The following is a 17875-nucleotide window of genomic DNA, read 5'->3' as shown; positions in this document are numbered from 1 at the left end:
ATCTGTCCATCAACACAAATCTTCAAAGCAGTCAGGGAAATCTAAAATATCTGCTTTGAGTCTTTCTTGTGTTTGTAAGTGGTACTGGGACAAACTGGGAGCAGGAATATTAAGGAATATTAAGGAACTATCAAACTCCTGGAACAAAGCACAGTTCTGGAAATAGCCCTCTCTAAATTCTAACTGGTCTTGGCCACTCAGCTCAACATTTGCCAGCAAGGAATGAGTTTCTGACAGTCAGCACCCTCCTTCCCTAAAGAGTCATGCCAGAGGAAGGGGAGAAGGAAGAGATTCCTCCTGGTGTGTTCTTGGGATGGTTTGTCAAGGGTGGTGAAAACTCTGCTGTGCAACAAAGTCCAGTTGGAATTTCCACAAAGTCCAATGGGAATTTCTGCTCTTTCTGCACCTGGGGCATCCCAGGAGAAGTCACATTTAAGCAGCTCTGGCTGTGTTTTACTGGAATAAACCAGGCTCTAGGATGAACTACAGCCTTCTTGCAAATGAAGACAACACAGAGATCCAGGTTCCCTCGTATGGACAAGCCCACCCTTTACCACCCCTCAGTGAAATGATCAGCAGCATCTGCCAGAGACAGACAGGAGCCACTGGATGAGCTCTCCAGGTCAGCCCTTCCCAGAGGGCAAAGCTGCAGTGCCCAGACTCTGGAAATGCTGCCCATTCCTGCTTGGGTCATCCACAGAGCAGCCCTGACCCACCTCAGTACCACATCAGCCTGCACTCCAGACACCTTCTGCTCCACTGCCTTCTGGAAGGACATCCGAGTGTTCTCTGGGGCCAGCTGTCAGGAAAACATCAAAAAAAAAAATCAATGAGAGATCAGGAGCATGAGGGAAGTTTACAAAGCAGTGTCAGCAAGGATGCTGGGAGGACGGTTTGGAGATATCAGGGACCTAAAATATTATTACTCCACATCAATCTGTGCCCAAAAATTCCTGTCTCTTCCATACCACAGAGAACCACACATTCTGTAAGATACATTTTACTCCCACTTCTACTTACTCCATAAAGTCATCTATTAGCCTCAAAATCAGAGAGTTTCTCTAATAACAAATGTCCTAGTTAGTTTTACCAACAATTTAAAAAATAGCCTTAAGCCTAGGAAATGTATCCCTGTGGCTATCAGGGAGAAGGGCTCAGATTTTATTTGAAATTCCTCCCTGTTGAATGGAGCAGATGGCAACAGAATTAGGGTTTGTTTAAAATAAAAATGCTGTGAAGACAGATACTTTGCTGTTCCACAAAAGCAGCACAGTGTAGCTGCTCCCAAAACACCCATGAAACAACAACAAGCAGACCAGAAAAAAAAATATTGACAACTACAGAGAGAAAACCTGGCACTGAATAACATCAAAATAAAGTTATTTTTGAAAGATAAATTACTTTTTTCCCTTTTTTTTCAGGTTTAGAGCACCTGTAACACCCTATTTTTCCACCAGCAGGATAAGTTCCATCAGGGCACAATAAGCATTCACATCCCATGATTTACTGCAAAGGGAAATAATTACCAGCAAAGGCCCAATTGCACCATACAATCAAGATATAATAACAAAATAATAAAAATAGGCATAAAAATTGGCTTAAGCACTTAGAGTGGCTGTAAGAGACATGTGTTCTCTGATCACTCCACAGGCTCAGGTCAGCAAAACTTTGGGGTAAAATAAAATAATCAGAGCAAATGTCAGCGCCAACCTTCACCCAGCGCTGGTATCTCAGCGCGGGATTCCTCTGGCTCCACCACACACCAGCACAAGTTCATTTCTGTGTTTGCCCAACAAAGGCAGCACAGAGCCACCTTATCTCCCCACAGCAGCTCCCAGTCACAGCCAGACTTGTTTGGGCCAGGGCAGAGGCACAGCCCCAGAGCCCAGCTGGGTCAGCCAAGGTTGATTTCAGAGCCCTGCACATATTCCTGGAGCCCTGCACACATCCCCAGAGCTCTCACACATTCCCAGAGCCCTGCACACATTCCCAGAGCCCTGCACACATTCCCAGAGCCCTGCACACATTCCTGGAGCTATCACACATTCCCAGAGATCTCCACACATTCCCAGAGCTCTCACACATTCCCAGAGCCCTGCTCACATTCCCAGAACCCTGCTCACATTCCCAGAGCCCTGCACACATTCCCAGAGATCTCCACACATCCCCAGAGCCCTGCACACATCCCCAGAGCCCTGCACCCATTCCCAGAGCCCTGCACACATCCCCAGAGCCCTGCACACATCCCCAGAGCCCTGCACACATCCCCAGAGATCTCCACACATTCCCAGGGCTCTCACACATCCCCAGAGCCCTGCACACATCCCCAGAGCCCTGCACACATTCCCAGAGATCTCCACACATTCCCAGAGCTCTCACACATCCCCAGAGCTCTCACACATCCCCAGAGCCCTGCTCACATCCCCAGAGCCCTGCACACATCCCAGAGCCCTGCACACATCCCCAGAGCCCTGCACACATCCCCAGAGCCCTGCACACATCCCCAGAGCCCTGCACACATCCCCAGAGCCCTGCACACATTCCCAGAGCCCTGCACACATCCCCAGAGCTCTCACACATTCCCAGAGCCCTGCACACATCCACAGAGCCCTGCACACATTCCCAGAGCCCTGCTCACATTCCTGGAGCCCTGCACATTCCCAGAGCCCTGCACACATCCACAGAGCCCTGCACACATCCCGAGAGCTCTCACACATCCCCAGAGCTCTGCTCACATTCCCAGAGCCCTGCTCACATTCCCAGAGATCTCCACACATTCCCAGAGCCCTGCACACATTCCCAGAGCCCTGCACACATTCCCAGAGCCCTGCACACATTCCCAGAGCCCTGCACACATCCCCAGAGTCCTGCACACATCCCCGGAGCCCTGCACACATCTCCAGAGCCCTGCACACATTCCCAGGGCCCTGCACACATCCCCAGAGCCCTGCACACATCCCCAGAGCTCTCACACATCCCCAGAGCCCTGCACACATTCCCAGAGCTCTCACACATCCCCAGAGCCCTGCTCACATCCCCAGAGATCTCACACATCCCCGGAGCCCTGCACACATCCCCAGAGCTCTCACACATCCCCAGAGCCCTGCACACATCCCCAGAGCTCTCACACATCCCCAGAGCTCTCACACATCCCCAGAGCTCTGCTCACATTCCCAGAGCCCTGCACACATCCCCAGAGCCCTGCACACATTCCCAGAGATCTCCACACATCCCCAGAGCTCTCACACATCCCTAGAGCCCTGCACACATCCCCAGAGCCCTGCTCACATCCCCAGAGCCCTGCACACATCCCAGAGCCCTGCACACATCCCCAGAGCTCTCACACATTCCCAGAGCTGTCAGCAGAGAGCAGCAGCCACAAGGAGCTGGAGAGTCCCAGCCACACGGGCTCACATCCCCTTGGGCTGCTGTCAGCAGCTCGGGTGTCCCTTCCCAAGGATCCAGGTTTCTGCAGGGTAACCCTGCAATGATCCCAGAAAAACCTCTCCTCCAAAGCAGGCTGGGAGAGCAGGGGTTGTGCAGCCTGGGGAAGAGAGGATTCTGGGGAAATTCAGCCTAAAGGGGCTCTGAGGAGGCCTCACTGCGGCCTTGCAGTACTTGAAGGGGGCTGGAAAAAAGGAGAGCACGTTTCACACAGACAGGACACAGGGAATGGCTCCCACTGCCAGGGGGCAGGGATGGATGGGATACTGGGGAGGAATTCTGCCCTGTGAGGGTGGGCAGGCCCTGGCACGGCAGCTGTGGCTGCCCCTGGATCCCTGGCAGTGCCCAAGGCCAGGCTGGACAGGGCTGGGAGCAGCTGGGACAGGGGAAGGTATTCCTGCCTATTCCAGATGAGATGAGCTTTCAGATCCCTTCCATCCCAAAGCATCCTGTGAAGCTGTGATCAGAACCCCTCAGGCAAAGACAGAAATAATTGCTTTTCCCAGTGAGTCCATCCCAACCTCCCTGTGCAGCTGCTGAGCCTCTGCACGAGGCACTGACACCACGACACAACTCAGCAAACATCAACCAGAACGCCAGGAAAGCAAATTTAACCCAGAGATGGCACCACTCTGGAGGCAGGGTTGCTCTGTACCAGGGGTTTATAAACCCTGAGATGTGAGGGGTTTTGTGAGAAAGGAAAATCTGAGATACAGGCATTCCCATCCTTCCAGCCTGCCTGCTCCTCCAAGAAGGAGAGAGCTGAAGCCCCAGATTAAGCATGTTTAAGGCAAAGATGCATCCTGTTACAGGAATTAATTGCTGGGATTTAATTGTATTTTCTTAAAAAGGCTTTACAGCTAAACTCCCATAAGCAAAAAAAAAAAAAAAAATATACAGCCTTTCTGCTTGTATTTCTCTCTGTATCTCTCCAGCTTTTTTAAAGGCATACCTGCTTGGCACAATATATTCAGCTATGCTATGTCTAAAACCTAAATCCAGGTTTATAACAAGGGATACAACCAGTTCCTTAAGGGAAAGAAACCCTGGGGCACAAAGCAATGATTTCCAAAGCTCCTCTCTTTCATAAACCATGCCCAGGTACTGAGAGCCAGGCAGACCCAGCTCAGGATTTCCAGCAGCTCTTCCTCCTCTCTGTGCTTGGCTTGAGAGACTCAGCCCCTGCAAAAATCAGGCTACTATTCATTTCTTCCTGCTGCAGAGACATAGCAAGTGATTTCTAGAAAATTACAGCAAGTGAACCCATTTTGGTTATTTTTGTGCTTAGAAATCCATTGCAAATGCATTCAGACAGAGACAGGAGCTTTGGGGACCTTCCTTAAAGAAGATTATCAAACTGTGTTAGAGCAGCACAGCCTGGCTGCAGCTGGACATCACCACATTTCTGTTTTTCCCTTAATTAAAAGGGCTTAAAAAAGAACTCATGGCATAATTTGGTGGGGAGGTTAATGAAGAAGCCTGGACAGAAGAACCAAATTTTATTCCAAACTAATTGCAGCCACTGCAAGCCTCTGGCTGGTCTAGGGGAAAATGTCCCTGCCCATGGCAAGGGGTTGGAACAAGGGAACAAGGTGGTTTTGAAGGTCCCTTTCAGCCCTAACCATCCTGGGATGCTGTGATTCTGCACTAAAGGATCTGATATTTTGTTTCATCAACAAGTTTTAAAGGTGTTTTCTTGTGCTTCTGGAAATATGGCCATCATTTCAATTTATTTTTTATTATTTTTTTTCTCTTTATCTCTCCTTTCCAGTATTAATCTCCTTGTGAGCCATGAACTGGACCAAAAAACCCCACAAGGATTAAAGTGATATCTAAGAAATGAAACCTTAGAAATGAAATCTTATCTAAGCATTTTCTTTTGTGTACAACACTGCCCTTTGGAAGTTCCCTGTGTGGGGCTTAGTGTGGGATCTGCCAGGCCATTGGATTTCAGCATTAGTGTCCCATCATGCCAGGATAGGACAATAAGATTTCTGTTTAAAACAGCAAATAAAACGTGTCTTTAATCCCCATATTTTAGAGAGCATCCATAACTAACCCTGCCCATGGCAGGGGCTCAGAACTCAATGGTCTTCAAGGTCCCTTCCTACAAAAACTTCTGGGCTTCTGTCACCCAAATTTTCAGTAAATTCCTCAACCTGACTGAAAGGAAGTGAAAAAACACAAAACAAACCCGAAAAAAAAACAAACAAAAAAAAAACCCAAAACAAACCACCAACCCTACAATGGACAAGAGGATACACTCATAAGCAAGAGCCATTAGGGATTGAATAAGTACATGCAGCAATGAGACCTCATTACTGTACTGCCCACACAAGAAAGCTGAAGCTTGATTTAATGAGAGAGGACCTGACCTGACACAGATTTATTTCCCAGACAAGCCCTTCTCCTGCTCTGGCAGAAGATGTTCATTGTCAGGGTTTGCTGCTATCAATCAGGCCAGCAGGGTAACTGCTGTTATTTTTACTATGTAAAGCAAAGCCAGTGTTTCTTGATTTCCCCTGCACAAGCAGCACAACCCAAAGCTCTTTAGAAGCCTGCAGGAAAAAAGAGCCACCCCAAAGAGATGGTGGCAGGGTCCCCACTCACCATGGGAGCCCCTCGGTGCCCCAGGATGGCTGGCCTGGGTGCCAGGGCTGCCTTGTCCATGATGCAGGGCGAGGAGATGGCCAGGGGCACAAGGTAAAGCGCAACCACAGCTGCCAGGTATGCAGAGAACATCAGCATCTGCGAGGCTGGGGGGGACAGAGACACAGAGACATGGTGAAAAGGCTGGCCCCGACCCCCTCCCAGCACAGCAGCAAGGGCAAGGCCCCTCTGTCCTCCTCCACTGATCTGCTGTCAGTGCTTAGGGAAAAAAAAAATAAAAATTCAAGTCCCGAAAGAGGTTTTCGCTTCATTTCGTATCAGGGAAACAATAAATAAAGCGAATTGCTTCAACCTCCAGAAATGGAGCTCAAAACGTTGTTGGCCTTTCCACCCTTTGGGTGGGACAGCACCAAACTTTGCCCTGCCTGACAAGAGAAATAATTCACCAGCCACACACAGCTAAAAAGAAGCCGTGGCACCACCTCAGTGCATTGGAAGTTTGTGCTGGTGGTTCACCAGCACCACCCACCTCAGCCAGGGCAAAGCCACTTCAGCTGCTCCCGCCTTGAGATTTGCACCAGAGAAATGCAATAATGCTTTACTGAGCAGGCTGGAGATGTTTCAATAAATCCCTGGGCTGTGACAGGGCTGCAGTGCTTGGGGCCAGAGGAGCAGTTCTGCCTCCCATGCCACCCAAATTCCATTTATCAGTGACTTCCCAGCAAGCCCAGGCTCCCTGGGAATCCTTTCAACACCTGAGACATCTGGAGCCACTTGAAACCACAGATGTTACAGCAAAAGACTTGATTTTAAAAAATTTTTTAAAAATTATTATTTATTTTGCAAACTGATGAAGGCTTTGGAACTCAAGGGATAGCCTCCAAAACTAAAAAGAAAAAGGGGAAAAAAAAGAAAAAAACCCCCCCAAACTATTTAAAACAAATATTTGCAATGGATGCAAGATAGAGAAGGTGGTGGTTTTTTTATTTTTAGGCCCAGCTCAGCTCCTGGCCACAGCTCATCTGGTTTCACTCATAAATAGGCTCCTTTTGGCTTCCAGCATCCAACAGGCTCCTTCACACATGTTCCTACAAGGCAGAAAGCAACTCCAGGAACTCTGCCAGGGATTTCTGCCTCCATCACTCAGGGAGCACTCCAGGAACTCAGTGACACCTCATGCTGTGTCCTGCACCTTAAAGCTGTCACCAGCACCCAAACCTGCAGGCAAACACAGAATGGGATCCTGACCAGGCTCTGAACATTCAGTTTAACCAGAGCAAAAAAAAAACCCCATAAAAATTTGCTCAGAAAAAAAAAAAAAACCCAAAAAAAGAAAACTGAAATGCCAAAAGAAAGGGCAAGAATAGGCTTGCACCAAGACCTGCAGCTGTTTCCAAAATATTAAAATCCTGTTTTCCATTAAAAGTGACTGGAGGTTCTCACAGATGATTTGGGTTTTTTCCTTTTATTTCTAAACCACCACGTCTGTACTAAAAAGGCTGCAAACTCTTCCAGGTAAGGTAAATTCCGTGATTCAAATGAGTCTGAAATAATCTTAAGATCAAGAGATGGCACTGTTTTTTGTTAAAAACAAACAAAAGAATCCAGGAACAGAAAGAGAGAAGGAAAACAGCTTCCTGGCTTATTAAAATAATAATAAAACAAAAAGACTAGGAAAAGGAAAAAAGAGAAATGGGGTGGGGGGAGGAAGAGAAACAAGAGGAGGAAAAGAGAAACAAGAGGAGGAAAAGAGAAACAAGAGGAGGAAAAGAGAAACAAAGGGGGGAAAAGAGAAACAAGGGGGGAAAAAAGAAGGGGAAAAAAAGGGGGAGGGAAGATAAACAAGGGGGAAAAAAGAGAAACAAAGGGAGAAAAAGAGAAAGGGGGAAAGGAAAAACAAGGGGGAAAGAAGAGAAACAAGGGGAAGAAAAAGAGAAACAAAGGGGGAAAAAGAGAAACAAGGGGGGAATAGAGAAACAAGGGGGGGAATAGAGAAACAAGGAGGGAAAAAGGAACAAGGGGGAAAAGAGAAACAAGGGGAAAAAAGAGAAACAAGGGGAGAAATAAAAAGAAACAAGGAGGGAAAATAGAAGAAAAGGAGGAAAAGAAGAAACAAGGGGGAAAAGAGAAACAAGGGGCAGAAAAGGAAAAACAAGGGGGAGAGAAAGAGAAACAAGGGGGGAAGACAAACAAGGTGGGGAAAGAGAAACAAGGGGGGAGAAAGAGAAACAAAGGGAGAAAAAGAGAAACAAGGGGGGAGAAAGAGAAACAAGGGGGGAGAAAGAGAAACAAGGGGGGAGAAAGAGAAACAAGGGGGGAGAAAGAGAGAAACAAGGGGGGAGAAAGAGAGAAACAAGGGGGGAGAAAGAGAGAAACAAGGGGGGAGAAAGAGAGAAACAAGGGGGGAAAAAAGAGATAAAAGGGGGGAAAAAAGAGAGAAACAAGAGAGAAAGAAGAGGAGCGGCCAGTGCCCACCCTGCAGGGACCCGGAGGTACTCACTGGCTTTCTCTGTCCGTGCAAACTGCCCTGCCACCAACCACGACAGCGCCGTCACAGCTGCCAGGGCTCCTATGTGCAAGAAAGGGGCTGTGGCCTGCAGGGAATAAGAACAGGAGAGGAAAATGGGATTAAAAACAGCCCAGCACCTTGAAAATGTGCTGGTTTGGCAGGTGCTGTTTCGGCCATTGCTTTCTTCTAAATGCTGATGGGGCCTCTGGCTTTTAGGCTGCTCTGAAGAGAAGGGAGGAAAGCTCTAACCCCCTTTTAGGGGAATTTCTCCCTCAATAACAGATATTTGGGGAAGTGGCTACTGGAGGGAGTCCAGAGGAGGCCACAGAGCTGCTCCAGGGCTGGAGTCCCTCTGCTCTGGGACCAGGCTGGGGAGTTCACCTGGAAAAGGCTCCAGGGACACTTATTGAGACCTTTTAGGGACTTAAAGGGTAAGAAAATGTGGGCAGACTTTATCAGGGTAAGCTGCAGTAGGACACGAGGGAATGGTTTTAAACTGGAATAGTCTAGGCTCAGACTAAATATGAGGAAAAAATTTCAGGATAATGGTGGGCAGGCCCTGGCACAGGGCGCCCAGAGCAGCTGTGGCTGCCCCTGGATCCCTGGAAATGTCCAAGGCCAGGCTGGACAGGGCTTGGAGCAGCCTGGGACAGTGGAAGGTGTCCCTGCCATGGCAGGGGTGGCACTGGATGGAATTCAAGGTCCCTTCCACCCAAACTCTTCTGGAATTCTCTGAACACACTGGCCTGTATCAGCAGGGTGCAGCACCATGACACAAAGCTGGGGATGGATCATCTGAGTCGTGATTCTGCTCTCCAATTCCCTGCCTAAATCTTAAAAATACCCCAATAAAATGAAGCACTTCTGAGAAATGTTAGTCATTTGTGTGAATGCCATTTCCACCCCCTGCATTTGCATAGATTTGCATACTCCCAAATGCACGTCAGTGGTCACCTCTTAAGCAAAATGGGGAAAATATTTTTGGACTTCTTTTTTTGAGGAACAGGGGGAAAGGAACAGAGAGTAGATCTGTGAGAAATCAAATTTGTAGGTATTTTCCTTTCATACTTTTCTTGCCCTGCAAGACACCACAAGTCTTCCTTAAAACAATTTTCTCATTGGCAAGATTTCAATCTGGGCTGTGACAACCATCAAGACAGAGTTTTATCACACAGAAATACATAAATCCCATGGAATTCAGCTGCACTGGCCCCTTTCCTCCCCCAGGGAAGCATCCATGCAAACAACTTACCTGCAGTGAAATAAAAACCATGTCCCACTCATCATCCCAAAGCTGTGCTATCGATGACATGGTCACCACAGTGGTTATCAGGGTTGTCACCAGGCCAATCTGCAAGAAACCAGGGGGTATTTACAGGCTGGGGACCGTGGTTGTTATAAAAATTGGGTTGGGTTATTTATTATACATTGGGAAATGGAGAGAGAAAAGCTTTGCATGTAATAAAAGGTCTGAAAAAAGCGATTCATGGGGAAGGAGGTTGGGCTCATGTTAGAGCAGATCCTGGGGCTGGGAAGGGACAGTGGTGGCACTGAGGTGACAGACCTCAGCCCTCAGAGGTCAGAGCAGAGCAGTCAAAAAGAAAACACAACCTCTGTGGTGAAGGTAAAGAGTTCAAACCATGGAAAAGTGCCACAGAAATACCTCCAGCTGCAAAGACTGGCAATCTGGGCTGCCCGTCTAAAAATAACTCCCCACTCTCTGCCTGTGTCTGGTATTCAGGCTCTGCTCTTCTGCCAGAGCCAAAGGATGCTGCTGCAGGTCCAAAATCTGCAGGGGAGACTTGGCAGAAAACTGATCCCCAAAAATGACTGGATCATGTCAGGTGCACAGGGCTCCTCCAGGACCATTTCAGGTTTAATATCCAGACCAGCAAATCAAATCCCACATTGCCAACATTTACAGAATCCCTTTGGTGCACGTAAACAGGATTCCTCTTTCTAGAGCCCTATTTCCCCTTGGTGTGGCCATCCTGTGTCGGGACACAAATCTCCACTCCTCCCATCAGCTCCAATTTATTGTTTCTTCTCCTCCCCTCACACTCATCTCCCACCTGGCTCACACCCCTCTGCACAGAATTGCAGGAGAAAATTGGAAGGAGCTGGGTGCTTTGCCCACACCAGCCTTTCCCACACACTTTAATCTATATTTGAAGTTAATTCAGTATAGTTCTGAGAAAAATATTAACTTATTCCAGCCTTGTGTCTCAGCCTCCTTAGGAAGCTGGGGGAGGTGTGGGGAAGGGAAGAGACAGAGCCACACATCTGAGATGGGATGAGATGAGAAGGGGGATTCTTTGGAAGGGGAGGAAGGGTGGGAGTCCAGAGGGTAGAACTGATCACCAACACATCCCCTCTTCTGGACTTACTCATCTAAGCCCACCAGCTTATCTGAAAATACCATTTTTCCTGATGAAGAAACATATGTCAGACTCAAGAATTAATAACTTCTTTTGCAGCAGCAGTCAGACAGTCCCTGCCCCCTCTCTGATTGCATCCTCTTGCCCTGAGGAAGCATAATTTCTACCATCCCTAAGAAAAAGAAAAAAAGGGAAAGAAAAAAAGGGAAAGAAAAAAAGGGAAAGAAAAAAAGGGAAAAGAAAAAAGGAAAAAAGGGGAAAAAAGGAAAAGGAAAAAAGGAAAAGAAAAAAAGGAAAAGAAAAAAGGAAAAGAAAAAAAGGAAAAGAAAAAAAGGAAAAGAAAAAAAGGAAAAGAAAAAAAGGAAAGAGAAAAAAAGGAAAGAGAAAAAAGGAAAGAAAAAGGAAAAGAAAAAAGAAAAAAAGGAAACTGAAAAAAGGAAAAGAAAAAAGGAAAATGGAAAAAGGAAAAGAGACAAAGGAAAAAAAAGGAAAAAAGGAAAGGAAACAAAGGAAAAGGGAAAAAGGAAAAGAATAAAAGGGAACAGGAAAAAAGGAAAAGGGAAAAAAGGAAAAGGGAAAAAAAGGAAAGAGAAAAAAGGAAAAAAAAAGGAAAAGAAAAAAGGAAAAGAAAAAAGGAAACTGAAAAAAGGAAAGGAAAAAAAGGAAAAAAGGAAAGGAAACAAAGGAAAAGGGAAAATGGAAAAGAAAAAAAGGGAACAGGAAAAAAGGAAAAGGGAAAAAAGGAAAAGGGAAAAAAGGAAAAGGGAAAAAAGGAAAAGAAAAAAAAGGAAAAGGGAAAAAAGGAAAAGGGAAAGAAAAAAGAGGAAAAGGAAAAGGCAGGGTGGGGAAGTGTCTGCTGTCCCTGTCCTGGGAGGCTCAGGCTCTGATCCTACATCACGTGCAGAATTTCAGGAGGAGCTGGGCATTGGCAGAGTCAGGACTGCTCCCTTCATTCCCAGTCAGCAGACTGCCAGCTGCAATGGGATCCTGCCAACCCATTTTCTGTCCCTGCACACCTTTCCCTCCCTTTCTGTGCTCCCACTATCTTTCCTTGTGTTTCACAGCAGCGTTTCTCCAACTGCTCCGCACACAAATCCCCTTGGGCGCAGCAAACCTCGCCCTGCACACCCTCAGCTGCAACTCCTGCATCTCCTTCTCCCAGGGCTCTCCCAGCACGCTCTGAACAGCTTCAGCTCTGCTCAGCCCCTCTCCAGGCTGGGCTCAGCCCAGAGTGGAGCCCCAGGGAGGTTCCTGGAGCCCCTGAGCTGGGGATCAGGCTGCTCTAAGCACTGATGTCCCTCCATCTCTACGTGTGGCCTCTCTATCATCGAGGACCAAAAGCATTTCACCAAATTCTTTGGAGCTGAGATTTACCTTGTGCAGCCAGTGCAGGTTCATCTGCTGCCCCACAGCTATGTGACACAGGGCCAGGATCTGGCAGGGACAAACAGACAGTCAGACAGAGGCACATCACCACCCTGAAGGGTTTGAGCATGCAGGGACAGTGCCACCTGGATGGACGCCTCCCTGGAAGTCCCAACACCTTGGGACAAAGGGAAACTACTGCCAGCTGTGCCCAGAAGTGGAAACTGGTCCATACCATGGGTAACAAAACTGCGGTATCTGTCTTTTACTTTTGAGCATCTGAGCTCAAAGAGCATCAATTTTCCCCTTTAATTTTATGCAACTTCAGGCTAAGGGAAAGAGAGAGAAATCACTCCTCAGCTTGCTGATGGCCTGAGGAGCTCGTGGCCTTTGTAAAGCCAACACACAAAGCTCTAGGAAATGGGATTTCATTGTACTCACCAGTAACATTGTGATGTAGGTGAAGCCAGCAGCAGTTGTTACAAGGATTGGAATGGACCAGTCACTCCAGTATCCCATCCGGTTATACAAAAACCTGGGGGAGAAGTGGGAAGGGCAGATTAGGAAGGGATTCAACACCAGAACAGCTTCACTGGGGTTAGACAAGACTTTAGAAAACAGATCTTTCTCTAGAAAAGAGATGGCAGCAGCAAAAAGCACAAGTGACAGCCCAGTGCTTTAATCCCTCATGGAAATTAATGGATAGGGAGAGGCAACGAAACCCCAGAACCCTTCTGGCAGCTTCTGACAGCTCAGACCTGACCTGGATTCAAATTTTGCCTCTGGATTTTTAGGAAAAAAATCCCAAAACAACACAACATCCCTAAATTGCCTTGGATCAGGGTTGACATTATCTCTTTGGCACAGCAAGGACAGGATGGTCCTGGGGTGGAATCAGCTCAATCAATGAACTGGCTGGTTTTTTTTTTTTTCTTTTTTGGCCTCTTAGTGCCTTTTCAAAATTTTTTAATTTTTTTTTTTTTATTTTTTGGTTACAACAGATAGAAATGCTGCATTATATAAATGCAGGTCAAAGACTCAATCTCCTCCCCAGCACTCAAACCCAGCATCACTCATCAGCCAGAAGCTCTGGTCTGTTTGGACAAACCCTGGGGTGATTTTTGGGGCTGTCCTGTGCAGAGCCAGGAGCTGGACTCCGTGATGTAATTCAGGATATTCTCTGATTCTAATTCTGTCCAGGAGCAAAGCTCCCCTGTGGACCTGGAGAGCAAATCCTTGGGCTCAACAGGCAAGGCCCAGGTCCAGGCCCTGCTCAGGGAGCCAAAGAGCACAAACCCAGGGATCTGCAGGGATCCAGACGTGCTGCTAGGAAAAAAGGGGGAAGAAAGGAAAGAGGGCTCCTCTGAAGTCTTTGCTGATGCCACCACCCAGAGCTTCCTCGGCTCTCGGGCCATTTAAGCTTTTGCTCTGATGTCCCTTCAGTGTCCCTCTGAAAGCACCAGGCCTTCACTTGATGTGCAAATGATTGTTTTAAACTGCTGGGTCCATGGGAGCTAAGGAGCAGAGGAGCTTTCTCCAGAACAAAAGAGGAAAACCTTTGCTACACAGACTTGCATTTATGGTCCTGCTGCAGGGGGAACAGGGCAGGGTCACAAATCAGAGCATCCCCCTCAGCCTGCCTGAGTTAGAGTGAAGGTTCTGGTGCGTACAAACCTCAGACAGTGCAGGGCTGAACTGTAATACTGTAATGAAATCAAGTATAGACACCAAAAAGGAAAATGCTAAAAGCAATAAGTTAAAAAAAAATGACTGAAGAGGCACAGAGCACCTTCACTTACAAGGACCTCAGTGTTAAAAGCCTGAAGCAATACATGCTGGCCCACAGTTCTGCCTTGTCCTCCTAAAACCCATTTCAATCCCAGAACAGCCCTTTGGTCCTCACAAGTTGAAATGACCCAGCTGCTGTCCAAGCTGTCTGACACACAGGTAAAAAGATGAAAAATCTCCTCAAGGGTGGCAGAGGGAAAAGGCCCTCAGAGGTTTGGGTTGAAAAATCTCCTCCTGGAGGGTGGTACAGAGCTGGAGCAAGTCCCAAAGAGGGGGGAACTCTTCCTCCAGTCCCTCTCCACCTGGTGGGACAGGCTGAAGGTGACAGGAGCCAGGAGGGCTGCAGGGATGAGCTCTGGAGGGCAGGAAGGAGCTCAGCAGCTCCTCACACCAATATCACAGCAGCTCCTCACCAATATCACAGCAACTCCTTCTCCCAGCTCCTCTGCAAGGCCCTGGCTTGGTGCACTAGCTTGGTGTGCCATGCCCCACAGAACCCTTCCTACCATCTGGAGGAGCTCCCAGCTTGCCAAGAAATCAGCGGGGCAGCGAGGAAGGCAGCAGGAGCAAGCAGCAAAGAAACCTTGTCCAAAACCACCACCCAGAAATGACGACGACAGAGGAACAGCAAAGGTGCTGCTTCTACACACCAGGACCTCGCTGTGCCTCATCAGCAACAGGTTCACAGCCCTGCTGGGAATAAAATGATGCTTTCAAGTCCTTCTCACCCTGTCTGCCCCCAGACTGCTCTGTTTTCAGGGAGCCCATGCAGCTGTGCTGGAAGGGAAGGGCCAGGCTCAGCCTGCATGGACCCAATGGAAATTATTTCTCCCCCTGCCTGGAACTGGCATGGCTGTAATTAAAGCCTCACCCTGTGCTCTCCTCCTCCTACCCAGCCTCTCCACAGCTGTCTTCCAGAACCCTGCTCGACCTCTGGTGGTGTGTGGAGCAGGGATGCAGCTGGGCTTACAGCACACACAGAGGCTGTGCCTGAAATGCTGTTTTCATCCAGAGAGCCCCTTCCAGCCCTGTGCTGCACAGGAGGGAATCCTTTCCCTCTTGGGATGTGCTTCCAGCACCCAGGGATGCGTGGCAGGGACAGGACTTTGGTGACATCTGTGTTAAATCCCTAATGCCTCCTGCATGCACAGAGCAGAGCTGCACATCTCCCCCCACTCCTGCAAGAATAAAGAATATTTGGGGACCCAAAACTTGGCAGCACTGCAGCTGCAGTGCCCATTCCCAGCATTCCCAGGGCTTTCCTTCATTTCTGAAGGAATGTTTTTGCCCTCTCACAACTCTGTGCTCAGACAGAGCTGGTTTTGCACTGGAGCAATCACATCCTTTACTGAGGGTACAAACTGAAGAAGAGAAGGGTTCCAAAACACCACTTTAAAAAAGGCATTTTTATCATGCTGCTGTTACAAATAATACAGAACCACAGTAATGGTTTCACTTCTCACCGTGTGGGTGTGAGCAAAGAGAAAAAACCCATTTTCTCCTGGGAGGAGCCAGCTCACATCACCATGTTGGTAAACACTCTCCCTCACACAGCTCCAGCATCTAAAGCAGATGATTTATTTAAGGGATCAGCTCCCCACTGTGCTTTAAAATCCACTTTACATCTTATGTTTGACAAGAAGATGGTGTCAAAGCAGTTTGGTTAGAATACAGCCCAAGGTGCTGTCAAAATGTTTTAAGATGCTGCCGATAATAAAAGGGAGAATAATTTCCAGCACTGGAAGGCAGCTGGCAACACCCTAAATTCCAGCACATCCCACTGCAAAGCTCCTTTTCAGCTCCTTCCAACTTTGTGTAATATTTTCCACACCCATGTGCTTCAGGCTGAATTTCTGCCATGGGTATTTTGTGGAATAGCTGCAGCCAAATTGCTCAGTCACTTTCAAATCCAGCCAACCATCAAGATAAACAAAGAAAAACCCAGCCACCAAGTGGAAATGTGAGGCCACATCACATCTACACACAGATCAGGCAGAAGGAGCTCTCCTTGAGCCCCACTTCCCACCCCATTTTCCCTTTCTCACCATTACAGCTCCATCCAAAGGACCTGGATGAACCCCAAGCTGCATCAAGCAGGTGCATGATGGCCAAACCCCAAATCTCCTGAGGGAAGCTCTACTCACCAGTTGATTTCATTGTAGTCATTGTGAACTTCCCACCAGAAGTAAAACCACACCAGGGTGAGGAAGAAGGATGAGGTGAGGATGAGGAACCAGAGGCGCTCCCACTGTGGAGGAAAAGAGAAATCAGTGTCAGTAGGATCCCAGTTGGTCCCAGCTGTGGAGACTCAGGGGAGTAAAGAGGCATTTCCAAAGGCAGATTTGGAAATGTTCCACATTTCCCCAGGTCTGGGCTGAGGGCTCATTTACGTAGATTCACCTTATGGAGGGCTGGAAGAGCATTTCTCCAGCTGCCAGGGAAGAGGGGCATTTCTGGATATGGAGCTGGGTTTTTGTTTGCTGAGGATTTTTTGTTGTTTAGGTGGGGTTTTTTGGGTTTTTTGAGGCAATTGCTTAATTACCTTTTGCATTCTCATGCATCTTCCCCTCCCGTGGGCTTTGCCTGAATGAGCAGCTATCACATGGTGAAGATTACACAGCAGATTAGGGATGTTCCTGCTCCTTATTCCTTCCCCTGAGGTGCTCAGCTCCTGCAGAGCCAAACCACCCATCCCCAACATTTATTCCTTCCCACCACCACATATTTCAAGTATTTTGCAAACAGACCACACCAGCACCAACACTCAGCATGCAGGAGCATTTCAAATTCTCCTCAACACACACACACACAAAAGAAATCCCTCAAATAAATCTGTTCAGTGCTCCTGCTCCAATGCCATGGGTAAAATCCCAAACCACAAGGACATCAATCAGGGACTTCAAACTGCTTCCCACCAGCACCATTTCCATGGGCTCCTGGTTGGTTTTTACCCCTTGGCCCTAAACAGTCCACAGGTGTTTTCATTTCAACAGGGAAAACACTGAAATAAATTCTGCACGGAAAATATTCCAACAAATCCTCTCTTCCCAACGAGCAAGGAAGGATGAAGACTGGAAAAGACCATGAGCAACTCTACCACTGTAATTCCCTTCCAGATCCTGAGCACACATTGATTTTTTTTTTGGAAAATGCTCTTTTCTCTGGTGAACTATCCTGGCTTTTTAATTATGCAAAACAAGGTAACCAATGTAGTGACAATAGAAACATTAAAAACCACTAGGTTTTGCCTCCTTTTCCATGCTAAGGGCTGGAGTTACCTCCTTAACTGTGAATTATTTTATAATTATTTTTAACTGTGACTATTTTTTATTATGTATCACCCTGGATACTAATACTGTGATACAGCTCTTCCATCACAGGAAAAAAAAAAAAAAAAAGCCAAAATGAAGCAATAAAAAGGTTGGAATGATTTTGCTTTTGCTGTGCCAAAAATGATGTTTTCTCACAGAAATTCCAAATTCTTGGCTGTAAAAGCCAAATCAAGACATGGGTGCCCCTGGATCCCTGGAATGGTTCCAAAGGCTGGACAGGGCTTGGAGCAGTGTGGGACAAGGAAGGTGTCCCTGCCCATGGTGGGGTGGCACTGGATGGGCTTTAAGGTCCCTTCCAACCCAAACCATTCCCCTCCTTCTGGGTGCCTCCCACTCTGCACATCCCCAAGATCCCAAACCTCAATTTCCCACTGCTTGTTGGGATTTTCTCTCCCCCTCTCCACTGGGGTCTCACACCTTTTTGCATATTTAACCCACATAAGCTAAAT

The 17875-nt window shown here is 47.6% G+C and overlaps 1 protein-coding gene across 6 annotated transcripts in view; it reads right to left on the bottom strand.

The window, feature by feature from the left end:
• Positions 1 to 17875, bottom strand: part of GDPD5 (glycerophosphodiester phosphodiesterase domain containing 5) — a 99657-nt gene that overhangs the window by 12445 nt on the left and 69337 nt on the right. For all 6 annotated transcript variants that reach the window (XM_058018278.1, XM_058018276.1, XM_058018274.1 and 3 more), the window contains 7 exons: positions 16239 to 16342; positions 12748 to 12841; positions 12316 to 12375; positions 9816 to 9914; positions 8555 to 8648; positions 6055 to 6200; positions 717 to 799 (listed from right to left, as the gene is read on the bottom strand). In XM_058018278.1, coding sequence (XP_057874261.1) covers positions 717 to 799; positions 6055 to 6200; positions 8555 to 8648; positions 9816 to 9914; positions 12316 to 12375; positions 12748 to 12841; positions 16239 to 16342 — 680 coding nt within the window. The remainder of the gene's footprint in view (positions 1 to 716; positions 800 to 6054; positions 6201 to 8554; positions 8649 to 9815; positions 9915 to 12315; positions 12376 to 12747; positions 12842 to 16238; positions 16343 to 17875) is intronic.

The sequence above is a fragment of the Melospiza georgiana genome, chromosome 2 (assembly GCF_028018845.1).
Source record: "Melospiza georgiana isolate bMelGeo1 chromosome 2, bMelGeo1.pri, whole genome shotgun sequence".
NCBI lineage: Eukaryota > Metazoa > Chordata > Aves > Passeriformes > Passerellidae > Melospiza > Melospiza georgiana.
This window is presented reverse-complemented; position numbering and strand designations above follow the sequence as displayed.